A 13,780-nucleotide genomic window follows, 5' to 3' on the forward strand; every position below is an offset into this window, starting at 1 on the left:
CTACTTACAAGTGTATAAAACAAGAAGTAAAAAACCCAGAAATCGTCTTACTGTGTATTGAATTGATATATTACTTAATCGTGTTTTACACTTGGCAGGCACTAAAATCGCCTCAGTTTTTAGTCAGCTCAGCGTCATGGTCTCCACTCAATGTCACTAGCCTTCTAGGAATGCATAAGTTACATTCATATTAGTTGTTAATAGGTCATACGCATATTCGATCATACAAAATAGTTGAGCAAACAAAACCTGAAAAAACAAGAAGCAATCGCCAATAATTTTCAGCAAACACTTGGTCCCCGAACATTTATAATGTATTTATTTTGTAACATTAATTAACCTGACTGCTTGAAAAATTTGACGGATTTGTAACTCAAAACCCAGATTTTTGTTATCAATCTAGTACTGCTTTCAGAGGACCTAAAAAAATGTAACAAAAATTCCAAGAAATACAGCAGAATTTAGTGTAAACAAATTGGGAAATCCTTTTGACTAATTTGTTTGCGTATATTGCCACTTATTCTACGAATTTAGGCGAAGAGTTATTATCCAAGGTAACTGGTCATTGGAACATTCCTGAACGAGTCCCGCGTGTCTTGTAACCCGAAGCAATGGCTAAATGGGGTGAGGGTGATCCGCGTTGGATTGTCGAAGAGCGGGCTGATGCCAAGAACGTAAATAATTGGCATTGGATAGAAAAAAAGGCTACACAGTGGTCAATTGACAAAATAAAGGCTTTGCTCACGGGTTTTACCATAGACACAGATAAATGTAAGAAGGTTGTTATCGGCTACGCTTTAGATTACCTGGAGATAGTCAAAGTCAATAAATGCGAAGGTGAGGCGGCTGCTAATAATCGAAAAGCAAAGTTAATAATCTTCTACGAATGGGCGATCGAAATGGAGTGGAAAGGTATGCTTCCTTTTATTAATTCACCAGGGAACTTTTTGCCGCGGCTAAACTCTTTTTTTCATATTAAGGACACAAGAAAAGCGTGGAAAGTCCTTCCAAGGTTTGTGGGACGATAGCGGTGAATAACTTGAGTGAGGAATACTCCCCTGAGGAGTGGGATTTTGATGTTTCTTGTCAGTCCACCAAACCCGACGCTAATGAAGTCAAGGAATTTCTTCGAACAGAAGGGGTCTGCTACTTACGGAAGCAGCTTCAGATTTATATAACTGATCTAAAACATGGTAAGCTTTATTTTTACGCCGTGATACGCATTTCAAACCCTTAAAGAGTACGGGAAAGACCTTATCTTGCCAACAAAGGATAAGCAGGGTTCTTCCGATTTGATATTGAAGCAAACTCCAAACAACAAAGCACCAGTAGATGCTCTGTGGAATTCTGATATCAGTTCTACAAAAAAACATGTGACTTCAGGAGAAGCTGGTACTCAGGATACTGTGCAGATTTCACTGCAGGAAGACTTTATGTGCACACCTGAAGACCTTTATAAGGTTTTTATTACAGAAGAGGTAAGCATTGTTACTGTTTTTTTTCATGCAATTAAAGTTAAACTGATTTAAGCTGGCAAGAATAATGCTCTTATGCTGTACCTGACATTAGGTTCATTGGTCATGTTCACTCTCGGCGTATTGCTCATTGTCGTCTCACTTACGAATCCTGACTGTAAAATAACTATTTCCATTTGAAATACCCATGCTTCTTATCGCATCGTAATATGCCCAGCTAAAGTCGCATTGAGCACTGAAGTGGTCGTTAAGGTCTTTAAACAGTTTACACGAGGTCCTCCTCCCACGAGGTTACTATTTACCGTAAAGATGCTAAACACCAGACCTCTAAATAGTCATGAAAGAACTCTCCTTTACCGGTGTTTCTTTTTGGCATGCTTTGCTTCCACTGTCTTAACCGAGGTTAATGTCTAAAGCAATACGCTCACTCGATTAGAAATTATTACTACACCTATTGAATTAGCTTAATTGGCAGAATGCATTATCCAATTAGGGATTTAACTAGCACTGTCAAGTGAGTTCTGTTCAAGTTTTTTACTCGGCCCGTGATGCGTGTTAGGATTCACTAATCGTGGCCAGTGAGTTGGTTTTCAATCACATGAACAGTAAAACTTGTACAAAAAACAGAGTTGTTCCATAACCTTCCTTTGAGCATTTGTTCGGGATGGTCGTTCACCTTAAAATTGCTTGAAGCAATACTTCCATGGCTATTTTTCATTATTCTTGACTGGAGATTATTTACAGAGGTGTAGATGTAGGATCGCTCGTAAACCTTTTATTGTTGATTTCCACCATTTAAGTCTTAGTTGTTGTGGGCCAATACCGTGATATGAATATGCACCTTCCAAACGATGGACGATGCTGCAATTTTGTACCTTCATTCTAGCTCACAAAGTTGTTCACGCGTGGCAACGCTATTGTACAGTCCACTCCAGGTGGAAAATACGCAATTTTCGATGGAAACGTGTCCGGGAGCTTCATTGACCTGGTTAGTGCTACCCACATCATTTTTTTGTTTAGCGAAATCAGTAGACGTGGGTACTACTCGGCTTTGAATGGGTGGTCAAAGGATTTTGTGAATTAAGGCTTCCCATTACTTCCCACCTATGTGCTTAAATGACAGAGTGCATAATTGCATTGCTTTAGGAACCGAACAAGATGATATCTATGAGTTGGCGGAAAGATAACTGGCCAGAAAATCACCATAGTACGGTGAGAATGGATTTAGAACAAATAGACACGGGTACTCGATTGAAGCTCACTCAGACTAACGTTCCTGCCAGTGACGAGGAGGGAACGCAGTCCGGCTGGCAAACACACTACTTCATGCCAATCCAGCAAACCTTTGGCTTCGGTGGGAAAATTTTCTAAAGCAGCTCATGAGGGCTGTCGCCTTCCCCAAAATGCGTTTTATCATGCTACGACTTGAAAAGGAATACAAGATCTTTTATCCCGATTTTCTTAGTGTGTCAGTGAAATGGGATGGAGGGCAACGTTGCAGTAGTTCCTATGGCCTATGTTAGGACGTCGCAGTTTCAAAAATACCGTTTTCATACCCAACCTGAGAGACCATGGCATTGGCGTGAACACGCACGATATATTGACGTAGGGTTGAAATGGGCATATGGACAAGGCGGTAGGGAGGCGCTGGTCGACCAAGTACATCTACAGGTGGCGGGCGGTGGACTGCACTGGCCCACACTGTAAAGGGAGGGAGAAGGAGTGCTGGTACTACTTGGGACTACGTTAGGGGCCGCGGATGTTCCATCTGATAGTCAGGAAGGTGGTGCTGCCGCCACTCCTGTTTTTTCTTGTTCGCGGCCACCGCATTTTCCACGACGCTGTCCATCATCTCCTCGCTTAGGGTACCATCCTTACTTGAAAACGCCGCCGTCTAGAGGGGATGTACACGCGTAAACAAACCCACGATTTATGCCTTAGTTGAAATAGAAAGCGATCCTGTAAATCCACGTTCTTAATAAACGCAAATTGTTCCTTATTCTACCGCTTGAAATTCGGGAACGCTACGATACAAACGCACTGAATTGAGTCCTGGCTTCTTATAGTGTTTGTTGGGTGAAGCAATGGCTAAAGCGCTAGTAAGTGGGGTAACTGACCTGCCAGGCAATGGTGATCTTGGAAAGCTCACGACCGGAGAGGCCCTCAGTTCGGGCCGCCACCTCCTTGCATTTCGCTGCGTAGTCAATGTTGTCGGCGAGGTGGATGCGCTGCTTCTTGTCCAATGAGGGCTGGAGGAGGTAGAGATCGAAGTACTGTCGAATCATCCGCTCTCTCTCCCGCTGCTTCGGCAGGTCGAAATAGACAATCTCGTCCATTCGATCGTTGATGGCCCAGTCAAATTGCTCCGGCTGGTTGCTTGCCAGAACCAGCATGAATCTAAATAGAATAGGTTGTAGCATTATACTAAACCAAGGCAAGCAGGCTAAGCGTTATTTAAATGCATCACATTAAAATAGCGGCAAAACAGGAGAGCAAGAAAGCTTGGCAACACTTTTGCCTTTAGATTACTAAACATTGACAACAACAGAAGAGCGACTACTTTTGTGAGCACCATCAAAAAGGCAAAATATAGCCTTGGGATTGCGTATCTAGCGGTAAGGATGAGGTCACTACAGCCAATGCCAAAATCCCGTTTAAGATTTTGATTACGGGAAGACAGGTAAACACGGAAGCCGAATTTGGAGAGAGAGCGGACGATAGAAAAAACTAACTTTTGGGATTGTTCACCAGTTCGGTAAAGGAAGGCGTTCAGGGTTGCGCGCATTCCCTCAGAGATTCGCTCCTGTTCGCGCTTTCGCAGAAAGGCGTCAGCTTCATCGACGAATAACAGAACACTAAAATGTAGTTCAAATAGTCAGATTTGGATTCTGTAAGCAAACTTTGTCACAAAGGATATATGGCAAAAAGTGCAGAAAACGCCATCATTTGAACCTACACGCAGAAACATAACCTTGGATACACATAGTAGGGAGTTATTAAAGATGCCAGGGATAGAGAATCACGAGAATGGCGCAGATTGTATTTAAATTCAACCTGTGAGTGGCTAAACTGCACAGTGATGGAGGGATACCGAGCAATAGAATATGAGAATAACCTACCCTTTACGACTAGTTTTGGCCCAATTGAACACCTTGTGAATCGCAGTTACGCCATCACTCCCCAAGGGCGCAATATCACCACCAGTCATGATAGCATAATCCAAACCCGAATGGAGTGCCAAACTCTAAAATACACGAAAGTATGACATTAGAAGAAAAAAGACCATTTCGGGGGAATATCAAAACAAGACAAACCTTAGCCATCATAGTTTTACCAGTACCAGGGGGACCAGCCATAAGGACATTCCTATAGAAACCCCCATTTGCCTTCGTATGCCGCGTTGCTACAGCTACTTTTCGCAAATGCGCTTCAAGACTAGGCTACGTGGTGGAAAAACCCCATGAAAATGAGAAGACTTACTTCAAGTATTATATTTTTTAGAGGATCGCCAGGGCGATTGAACGCCTTTCTGAAAGCCTAGAGCAAATATCAAGAGAAAAACAAACGAAGAATACCTGAATTGGATGTCGAATCATATCCACAACGTTTAGCCTAGATGTTTCTCGCACCAGTGAGGGCTTGCCAATTCGAGATTCTACGTACCGGGCTAAGGTGCCCATTCCAAACTTGGCGGCATAAACACCACCAGCCAAAACAGTCGCAGCGCCGACAGCCGTCACAACTTTGAATCGATCAGCCAAGAAAGCATTGAGACCAGCACCAATTACAGAACCCGCGGTTTGTATTGATTGCAAAATAGTCTCCCGATGTTCTCTCGCTTCAACACGAGACCTCTCCAGTCTTATGTCACGATTCTCACGTTCAATTTTGGCTTCACCCCGAAGCCGAGCTTCAATTTGCTTAAGCTCATTCTGGTGCCGTAAATTCGCCTCGTACTCAATAGTTTCTATAAGAAATAGAAGACAAAGCACTAACAACATACGTCGTCTCATTGTTTCCTGCTTTTGGACAGATTCCTCCTGCTTCCTCAGTGTTTCCTCATGCATACGTGTCTAAGGCATTAAAGAAGACAGATATATATGTATATATATACCTGTTGAGCCATCTGATCATCCTGACGCTTCCTCGCAAGCATATCCTGGTACTCAACACGATGTTTTTGGATTTTCGCCTCTTCATCCAATGTTTTTCGCCGTTCTTCCTGCTGTATGCGTATTTGCTGCCCTTTCATTTGTTCAATACCGAGCTCATACTCCTTCAGTTTAGATTGATACTCTAACTGCCGAGTATGTTCGTTCATATGGGACAATTCAAACGCCTCTTTGGCATATTCTGAAGAGTAATAAATCCAAAAACCTACTTGAACTCTCCAGTTCTCGAGCGGCTTTAGCCGCTCTTTCTAGAGCTGCTGAGTCAAACCTAAACCCTGAAATGGCTTCTTCAAGACTCCTTTTGTCATCCTTTTTAGGAGGTGGCGGGGCAGGAGGTGCAGGCATGGCACCTTCACCCTTTAAGTCCGACGCCTGGGGTCTCGAATAGCCGAAGAGCCAAGACATACGTCAGCGACAAATTGACCAAACCACGTTTCGAGCATACATCGCGCGGCTAGAGGTCTGGCTTATCTAAAGTTAACTTTGGTATTATTTGTACACAGAAATATTCCGAAGTTCCGCATTATAAAGAGTTCAGCAACATCCAAAACTATTTTGTTAAAGTAGGCACTAAATACCGAGCCACATTGCACGTAAATCTCGCGACAGTGATGCGAATTGCATGAGCAAATGGAAATTTTATTGCATCAGCTAAATAATCAACTGCCTTAAATATGCTAACACGGCAGACATTTAAAAGGGTTAGCTTTCTATTTCTTTGGCACTTCGTTTTGGAGTATATTTATCTGCGTAGACCCCTCAATCGACGTGCTATGCCAATAAACTCATGCCATTCTGAGAATAATAATGGGCCTTCCTATATTCTGAAACGGTTTATTAACTCTTCGCGGAAGGTTAAGGTCGCAATAAGGTTAAGTGCATAATTTTGTTTACTTTATAATTTGTAACGGATCCTCTAGTTGTAGTTAGTTTTAAAATATTTTAGCACACAGTTTAACTACACAACGATTGCTGAAGCACTGTACATTTTCTAGCAAATTTGCCAGTTATTATAACAATTTTTAAATGCCTTGCGTTTTTCTGTTATGATTTACAACTTTCAAATGTGTGATTTGGTTCCTCACTCACAATCTGTTTTGGCGATCTAGTGGCTTTATATGGTAACTTATCTTGGCTTACAATGCTACGGAAAATTTCCCATTAAGGTCAATTTTTGGAGCGGGCCCTATGTAGTTGCAGCTGCGGGGCGGTGGTTTTGGTTCACTACAGGGCTTTCATTATCTGTCGTGCATAGTCACAGTCCCTTAATTAACTCTATTTTTTGATCAATCCGCAACCACATTTCTATTTATCGATTTTTTTAAACTTCCTTAACTGTCTGACTACTGTGCATAGGGATTACCGTTGGAGTAGATGAGGCAATTGCGTGTGATACGGCCTTTGCTTGGCCCTGTGAGGTCGTTTACAAGTTGCATATCGCACATATAATAATGTATCCTTCTTCATCTACGAAGTGATTGTCTAAGCTATCGAGGTATTGTGCTGTATTTATTATTATCGGCTCAAATTTTTCTTATTTTTAACAAGGTATTAATGAACCCTCAACAGCGTGGTACTGTCAAACGCGTGGGTAAATTTTATTGGCATTTCTAACTAGACTTTTTATAACTGCTTTTGGCACACTTTATACTGGTCTGTAATCCTGTCTAGCGGCTTGTGTTTTATCGAAAACACCTAATGTCTAGTTTAGCTTTCCGTAGCTTACATGGATTAGTTGCTGTTTAAATGACAAATTTAGGGAGCAGTAAGGATTTTACGTATATAGGACATAAAATCACTGGGTAGAACTGGTGCTCAGCACAGTTTACTTCAAATCATGCATTTAGGATATAGTTGTGTGCCTAAAAGTCAGTTGGCACTCATTTTGTATATTTTGTGTTTTCAATCTCCATTACGAGTTCCAGTTAGGCATTTAATCAGGGCAAGCCTTCGTGTTTTGTTTGGACTAACTCATGATTATGCAATTTTGTAATTTATTGAATATTAAAATTATGTGGCAAAGTGTTATGTGTTCTAAATGTTTTATGGGCTTGTCATCGTGCATTAAGATTTGTCGTTCCGTCATAATACCGCGTTGATAGCTTGCGCTTCTAAAGCAGTTTGAAGTTTTTTTGTTATATTCCTTTTGCAGACAAAATGGTACACATCCCATTGTTTTGCGTCAGCGTTTCTTCGGTGCAGACACTTAGGGCCCTCAATGAGTTTACTCTTGAGAATCACTTAAATATCTTTATGCTGAATAAATATTCCATGACGTCAGTTTCCTAAAAAGCAACTTACCACTTGATTGCGCTTCAGCTGTTATCGGTGGAGGTTTCAGTGGGTGTTCAACTGCCTACTTTCTGCGACTTCTCCTTGACAAGGCGGTGGCCATCACCATTTTCGAGAAGTCCGGTCGGGTGGGTGGTCGCGTTCGGTCGATTAGCGTCGAAGGTGGCAACGAGTTGTATGAAACAGGTGGAGCTCTATACACCAGCAACAACCAATACATGAGTATGCTTGTCAATCAATTCGGTACGTTCCGGAAATTCTCTTCGCTAAATTTTGCCGCGGGATAGACTGACAAGTGAATTTTACCAAAAATGGCGCTTAATTTTCAATCATTTCCATAGGTAATGTCAAAGTCTAGAAAATTCAATGATCAGTGTTTTCGGCAAAAGTATTAATTCTTGTCGCATGGTTTTCTAGCTTCCAAAGGCTAACGAGCTATGCAACTCTCTATTGAAATGGATTGATTGGGGTGATGTGAGTAGAAGTCGTTTCTGAAACTGCCACGTTTGTCCACTCATCCTCGTCACGTAGGTCTGACAGCACAGCGTCACGTGCCATCGGATGAGGCGCTGTCGCTGTACATGGGACGCCTACGCCCCTGCGCTTTCAGCAGCAACGCGGGACCTCTATTCATCAATCGCCTGCGCTTTGCCCTCCTCTATGGCACTGACCTCGTGCGCTTTCAGCTTGCTATCGCGCGCCACTGCCGGGCCTTTAAACAGTAAATTTGTTTACCCTCCACTGTATTAGCTAACGGCTCCTACAGCTGAATTATATCCTGTTTTGTAGCTCTTCTAATCTCACATGGTTTTACCTTTCCACAAATGCATGAAAAAAGTGCCCTCTTGGTACCTGAGGGTCTTTCCGATGCTATTGAATACATGAGGCTTGAAGCGTGAACTTTGAGGCATTACATTTATTTTAAAATTATCCATAGAAAAAGAGCTGCGGCTTAGTCATAGTGTCCCATCCATTTTTAGCCTCACAGCAAAGCAAATGAAATGGATTTGGGAGACGCAAATGGATATTGTGTAGTTTTCCCAAAAGAATCTAAAATGTCCCGGGACTTCTAAGTAAGTTCTAGAAAAGCAAAGTAGAAGGTTTTTTGGATCCTGCCTGGATGTGGCAAGTGTAGGAATTGGTATTTTGCATCTGCTTGTTTAGGCAAGTGGTCCACCATATGTTCCATCCCGAAACCTCGGTTCTCCTTTCAAAGTGAAATTTGATGTATGTGGGGAAAATCAACGACTTACCCAAACTGAGTAGTTCTTATTATTTTAAGTGTCTAAATTCTGATAAAGTGATCTAGATGCTCATTTTATCTTCATTTTGGTACAAAATAAGGGATTGCTAACACCTACGAACTGAGTGTGCAAGTGGAGGAAAAGTGCTGCAGCTGCCGCATTGTTTTACGCTAACCACAGTCTAAATGCCAATGACATAGCAGCCTATTATCGAAGCGTCGAATAAAGACGGGTCATGTTTTAGCAAATCCATTCTATGTTTTGCTTCCGCAATTCCGTTCACTAGGTCAAATCTTTTTTTCATCTGTTCGGACTTTATTCTTGTAGAATATACGATTTGCAGAAGAAGGGTGTGTCGTTTGACTCCCCCATCGCTATGCTTGGAGCTCTCTCACCGGTATTTCCGAAAATGCTGAAGTCTACTTTCGGATCTTGGTTGGAGCAGCATCTCAAATTATCAGATCGTTTCTGCAAGGAAGTTGTTTATGGCGTGGTGTCGAATTGCTATTGCTCAGATCTCACCCTTCATGCGTTTGCTGGTAAGTGGTCATCCAAAACGGGGTTAATGGGATGTCGATTTAGAAAACACATTCAAGCTTTCTACCCTGACAGGTACTGGTTGGACAATTTTTGTTGCAAACTCGATAGGGCAACAACGGTTTCCATGTGACGCATGACGATACTCCACTAAAATAACGCAACATTGCTTCGTTCATCGCCCGATAATTGGGAAATTTAATGAATCCAGTGCTTTAATTATAACCAAGGTCATATTATCCTGGCTGTGTATTGTCGAGTCTCGTCTGTACCTTTTGCGTAGCAGTCTCATTAGTTTTACACGAAAGGTCAAAGTGCTTATAGTGGTGTGTGAGTGGACGGCACTCATTTCCATTCGGTGGAAGAACACCCTTTTCGCTTTAGGCATGACCGCTGCGAGCGGGCTCGGTGCCGACCTCTTCTCCGTTGTTGGTGGGAATGAAAAGGTGGCTCAGAAACTCTGTGAGGCCGCTCTCCGATCAAACCCACCGAGTATTTCTAGAGAGGTTTCGCTGAGAACTACGGTCACCAAGCTTTCCAGAGGTTCGAAGCGGAGGTAGGGACACATGCCTTCTAATCTGGTTTCTAGCTGTCCTTTCCAATCGGTAATTTGAGATGCTTCTATAAGCAATTTAGTGATAATGTTCATTAATGCGTTTTCAGGTCCATTCGTAAACTTGGGCACTTTTGTAAAAAGGCAACTTCTTTATTTTTGTATGTCAAGCCGAATTGCATAATTCTATGCAAAGTCATAGTTTTTGATCAAGTCATCCAAGTGATATTGCTGTTGATGTTTTTGCCGGTTATTGTTTGTAATGTGGATTTACGATGAACTAGGTTTAGAACGTATTTTGTTCTCTTTTCATATCATACGATCAGCATCGTATGGTTAAATCATTGTAAGTTGTGAAAGAACCACTTGATTATCTTAAGTAGAGTTTATAATCAAAAGCACTAACTAAACGGTCTCATTAATAAAACATACCACTTCTCTAATTGTACAGATTTTTGGTGACATACAAAAATGATGGTGTTGAGAAGAGCGAAGAATTCGACTTTGTGGTGCTGGCTTTCCCGATACACGAGAAAGCGTCAGCAGTACCACACACTAATGAAGACCTTTCCAAGTACCTGCCTTCGAGAAAGAAGTATATTGAAGTGGATTTCACTCACTTTCTTGGTGAATTGGAAGCCATGGAGTTTGGTCTTCCTGCTGGTAAGTTGAGAGTTCTCCCGGATCGTTGATTAGCAGGAGAGTACCTATGAGAAATGTGCCATTAATGGTGGTAACACCGTGGCTTCGATTTTCATCTCGGTCGTTGCAACTTTGTATTCGATGCTATGAGTACGCATGCGAATCTGTGACCCTGCATCTTATTTAATTTAAACATTTAATCTTTTACTTTGAGCTGTGATCGCGTCAAATAACTTTAGCATGTAATACATTGGCAATTCAAAGAGGAAGGCATTGCAGCAAGTAACTATGATGATAGGAGGACTGCCGCAGTGGTGGTTTACAAAATTTCAATTTAAACCGCAATAGAGCTGTCAATCAAGTGTTGATGAGGAAGATAGACCTCAACAACAGGAGGTAGTGGATAATTTTCAAGGCAAAGGGGAAATTGGTTTGCTAGCTAGGTTCTCTAATGTCTGATGTAAGTAAGGGATAACGTGTCCAACTGCTCCATTCGCAATAGGTAGATCAACAAGAATAACTGGGACCAGAACTAAAGATAGTTTCCATGATGGACTACTGTGGGATATGAAGTTGTTGCTGCAACCACCTAATGCTAAATACGCAAATTTTCGTTAATATCACTTTATTTGGTACCATTAAACCTAAAGCTACGTTTCCAGTGATCCATTTCTATGCATTGCGAATTTCCCCCAAGCATCCCATTACCGGATGGCTATGTCCTCTTGATTAAAAGATATTCATTTAAAAATAGTATTTTTGCTGATCTATGTGGGTATTATTGACCAGCAGGTCCCAAAACAGTATGAAGCAGCAAAACATGGTATTTTTATGCAAAATGAGAAGGCAAGCGTACTTAGCATAGTGTTTTGGGGTGTTACAGGGAAACTTCAATGCCGAGGAAGCAACGGGGTGACAATCCTGCCGACGTACGAGGGCTATGAGGTGGAGAAGGGCACACTATTCAAGTACCTTGGTCGAGCGTGGTCCACTGCAGCGCACGAGGGAGGCAACACGAAGACGCGTGTGGGCTGCTGGTCGGCTTTCTCACTCCCACAACGTACTCCCGAGCCGGGCCGACAACTGCTAAAGCACTATGCCAAGCCCAACGCCACTCTCATAAACTCCTCCCGCTGGTTTGCCTACCCTATCTTCTCTGTCGTCCAGGTAAGACCTCACGCTGTCTTCCATCTGTCACCTTCATTGGCCAGTCTGGTCTCTCTTCCTGTCTCACTTACCCTAAGATCTAGCTCCAAAACAATCCACGCAATACTCAAGTAAGTGATACTTTTTAAATGCAAATTTTGGAAACTGAATGCTGGCACTTCCTGAAATCACTCAAGTCTTAAACCTACTGATCAACTTTCTCAAAGTACCGTTACAGTTCTTGGAGATGGGTTGTGGCTGAAGAGCGCCTGTGTCGCCTTCATACACTCCCGGCCAGCACCATGTATGTGGGACGGGTTTTTTTCTCAAATCATAGTGTAACTGACTGCTTCAAATCGCATCACCAACCGACTGGAAAATTTCAAAGCCATAGTACAGGTGAAAGATGTTCTTTTCTAGGGATCATATTTAAAAACAATTTCAGCAGTTGAATTTAAGACGAAGTGCACAGTGCTTTCTTTCCCCTTGAGACCCTGGAAGCAAAGTACAGAAGCCTAAAAATTGAAAGTTGGAAATCAATTTTCTCTTTCTGTAGAATGATCTGGAGAAAGCATATGGGAAAATCCTACTAACTGATGGCCTTATTTACGTCAATTCATTGGAAAGTCTTGCATCCAATATGGAGATGGCCCTCATTGGTGGTCACAATGCGGCTCTTCTAATTGCCCACAGCGAGGACTTCACAACCTTCGATCAGTAGTGCTACCACCGAATTGGATTCTGAAGTACTTTCCCCACATGGGTGTAATTACGAGGTAGTGATGAAATCATTGAGGACATACTGATTGGTTTAAGAGTCACGAGTCTATTTGTCTACAAAGTTTGATTCAATGCAATTTGTGGACTGTTCTGTATCTTGGGGGAACGGGTGTGGTTTTAGCAAGGCTTGGGATTTTAATGAACTGATTGATACATCTTGGAGGCTCGAAGCACGTACACCTTCTCAAGTATTATGCAGGCTCTAAGGGTAATCCCTGAAAGATATTGCTGTAGTGGTTTTAATGGGCTTTTGGCCACGCATAATCTTTATTCTCCCTATCGGTGTGGTTTCATGCCTTTCTATTACGCTAAAAATAGACTATGCTACTTCGCCTTGTTACGGTCGTGCTGTTAGTTGTGAGATCCTATGACCCAGAGCGGTAACAGTCGCGCTGGCTAAAAATCCGATCCTTGTGCAGCATGAAACGCTAAAGCTTATTAAAACCCTCCGGCCAGGAAGCCGAGTTTATCATTTTGGTAGTGGTTTGCTAGGTGAGCAACCCACTGGTAGCAGGATTACGGGCCGCCACAGCGACGTCAGGTAGTAGTTCAAATTGGCCGACAATGAACGACTTAAACAGTAGTCAGAAAGGATGCAGAGCGGAAGCCATGTGAGAATGAGCAATAGCCACCGTCACTAATGTGCAGCGGCTTAGGTAACTGCTGCAGGCCACGTCCATGTGCTTATCGATATTCTCCAAAGGTCAAAAAAATAAAGTAGTCAATTTGAGAAGAGCAAGTTCTAGCTAAGCATCTCTTCTCAGATATGATGTCACTCAGCCAGTTTGGTAACCAATGGCGGCTTCCGGGTAATTCACAGCAGACAAATAGTTTACAATAGAGAATGCCACAGAGCCAAAAGAATTGCATCACCCGGGGGCGAAGTGTGGAAAAATCACTGAAACACAAAGACATATTTTACTATACAAAAACTACCAT

The 13,780-nt window shown here is 42.3% G+C and overlaps 3 protein-coding genes across 3 annotated transcripts; 2 read left to right on the forward strand and 1 right to left on the reverse strand. All coding sequences in view use genetic code 11, as the record gives it.

The window, feature by feature from the left end:
• Positions 1-611: 611 nt before the first annotated feature.
• On the forward strand, positions 612-2,846 carry EGR_06055 (Activator of heat shock protein ATPase; the record flags this gene model as incomplete). Its single annotated transcript, XM_024495304.1, has 5 exons — positions 612-912; positions 981-1,193; positions 1,240-1,478; positions 2,362-2,463; positions 2,622-2,846. The coding sequence occupies 5 exons, from the start codon at positions 612-614 to the stop codon at positions 2,844-2,846; spliced, it is 1,080 nt and encodes a 359-aa protein (XP_024350259.1).
• A 179-nt stretch (positions 2,847-3,025) lies between these two features.
• On the reverse strand, positions 3,026-6,052 carry EGR_06056 (ATPase family AAA domain-containing protein 3-B; the record flags this gene model as incomplete). Its single annotated transcript, XM_024495305.1, has 11 exons — positions 3,026-3,176; positions 3,221-3,369; positions 3,593-3,872; positions 4,208-4,330; positions 4,595-4,719; positions 4,790-4,915; positions 4,956-5,012; positions 5,051-5,442; positions 5,479-5,548; positions 5,590-5,828; positions 5,857-6,052. The coding sequence occupies 11 exons, from the start codon at positions 6,050-6,052 to the stop codon at positions 3,026-3,028; spliced, it is 1,908 nt and encodes a 635-aa protein (XP_024350260.1).
• Positions 6,053-6,321: 269 nt separating this feature from the next.
• On the forward strand, positions 6,322-12,782 carry EGR_06057 (Prenylcysteine oxidase; the record flags this gene model as incomplete). The annotated part of the gene is made up of 9 exons (XM_024495306.1): positions 6,322-6,348; positions 7,196-7,238; positions 7,967-8,182; positions 8,471-8,660; positions 9,511-9,722; positions 10,105-10,276; positions 10,725-10,936; positions 11,799-12,082; positions 12,618-12,782. The coding sequence occupies 9 exons, from the start codon at positions 6,322-6,324 to the stop codon at positions 12,780-12,782; spliced, it is 1,521 nt and encodes a 506-aa protein (XP_024350261.1).
• Between the last annotated feature and the right edge of the window lie 998 nt (positions 12,783-13,780).

Source organism: Echinococcus granulosus (assembly GCF_000524195.1).
Source record: "Echinococcus granulosus chromosome Unknown EG_S00050, whole genome shotgun sequence".
NCBI lineage: Eukaryota > Metazoa > Platyhelminthes > Cestoda > Cyclophyllidea > Taeniidae > Echinococcus > Echinococcus granulosus.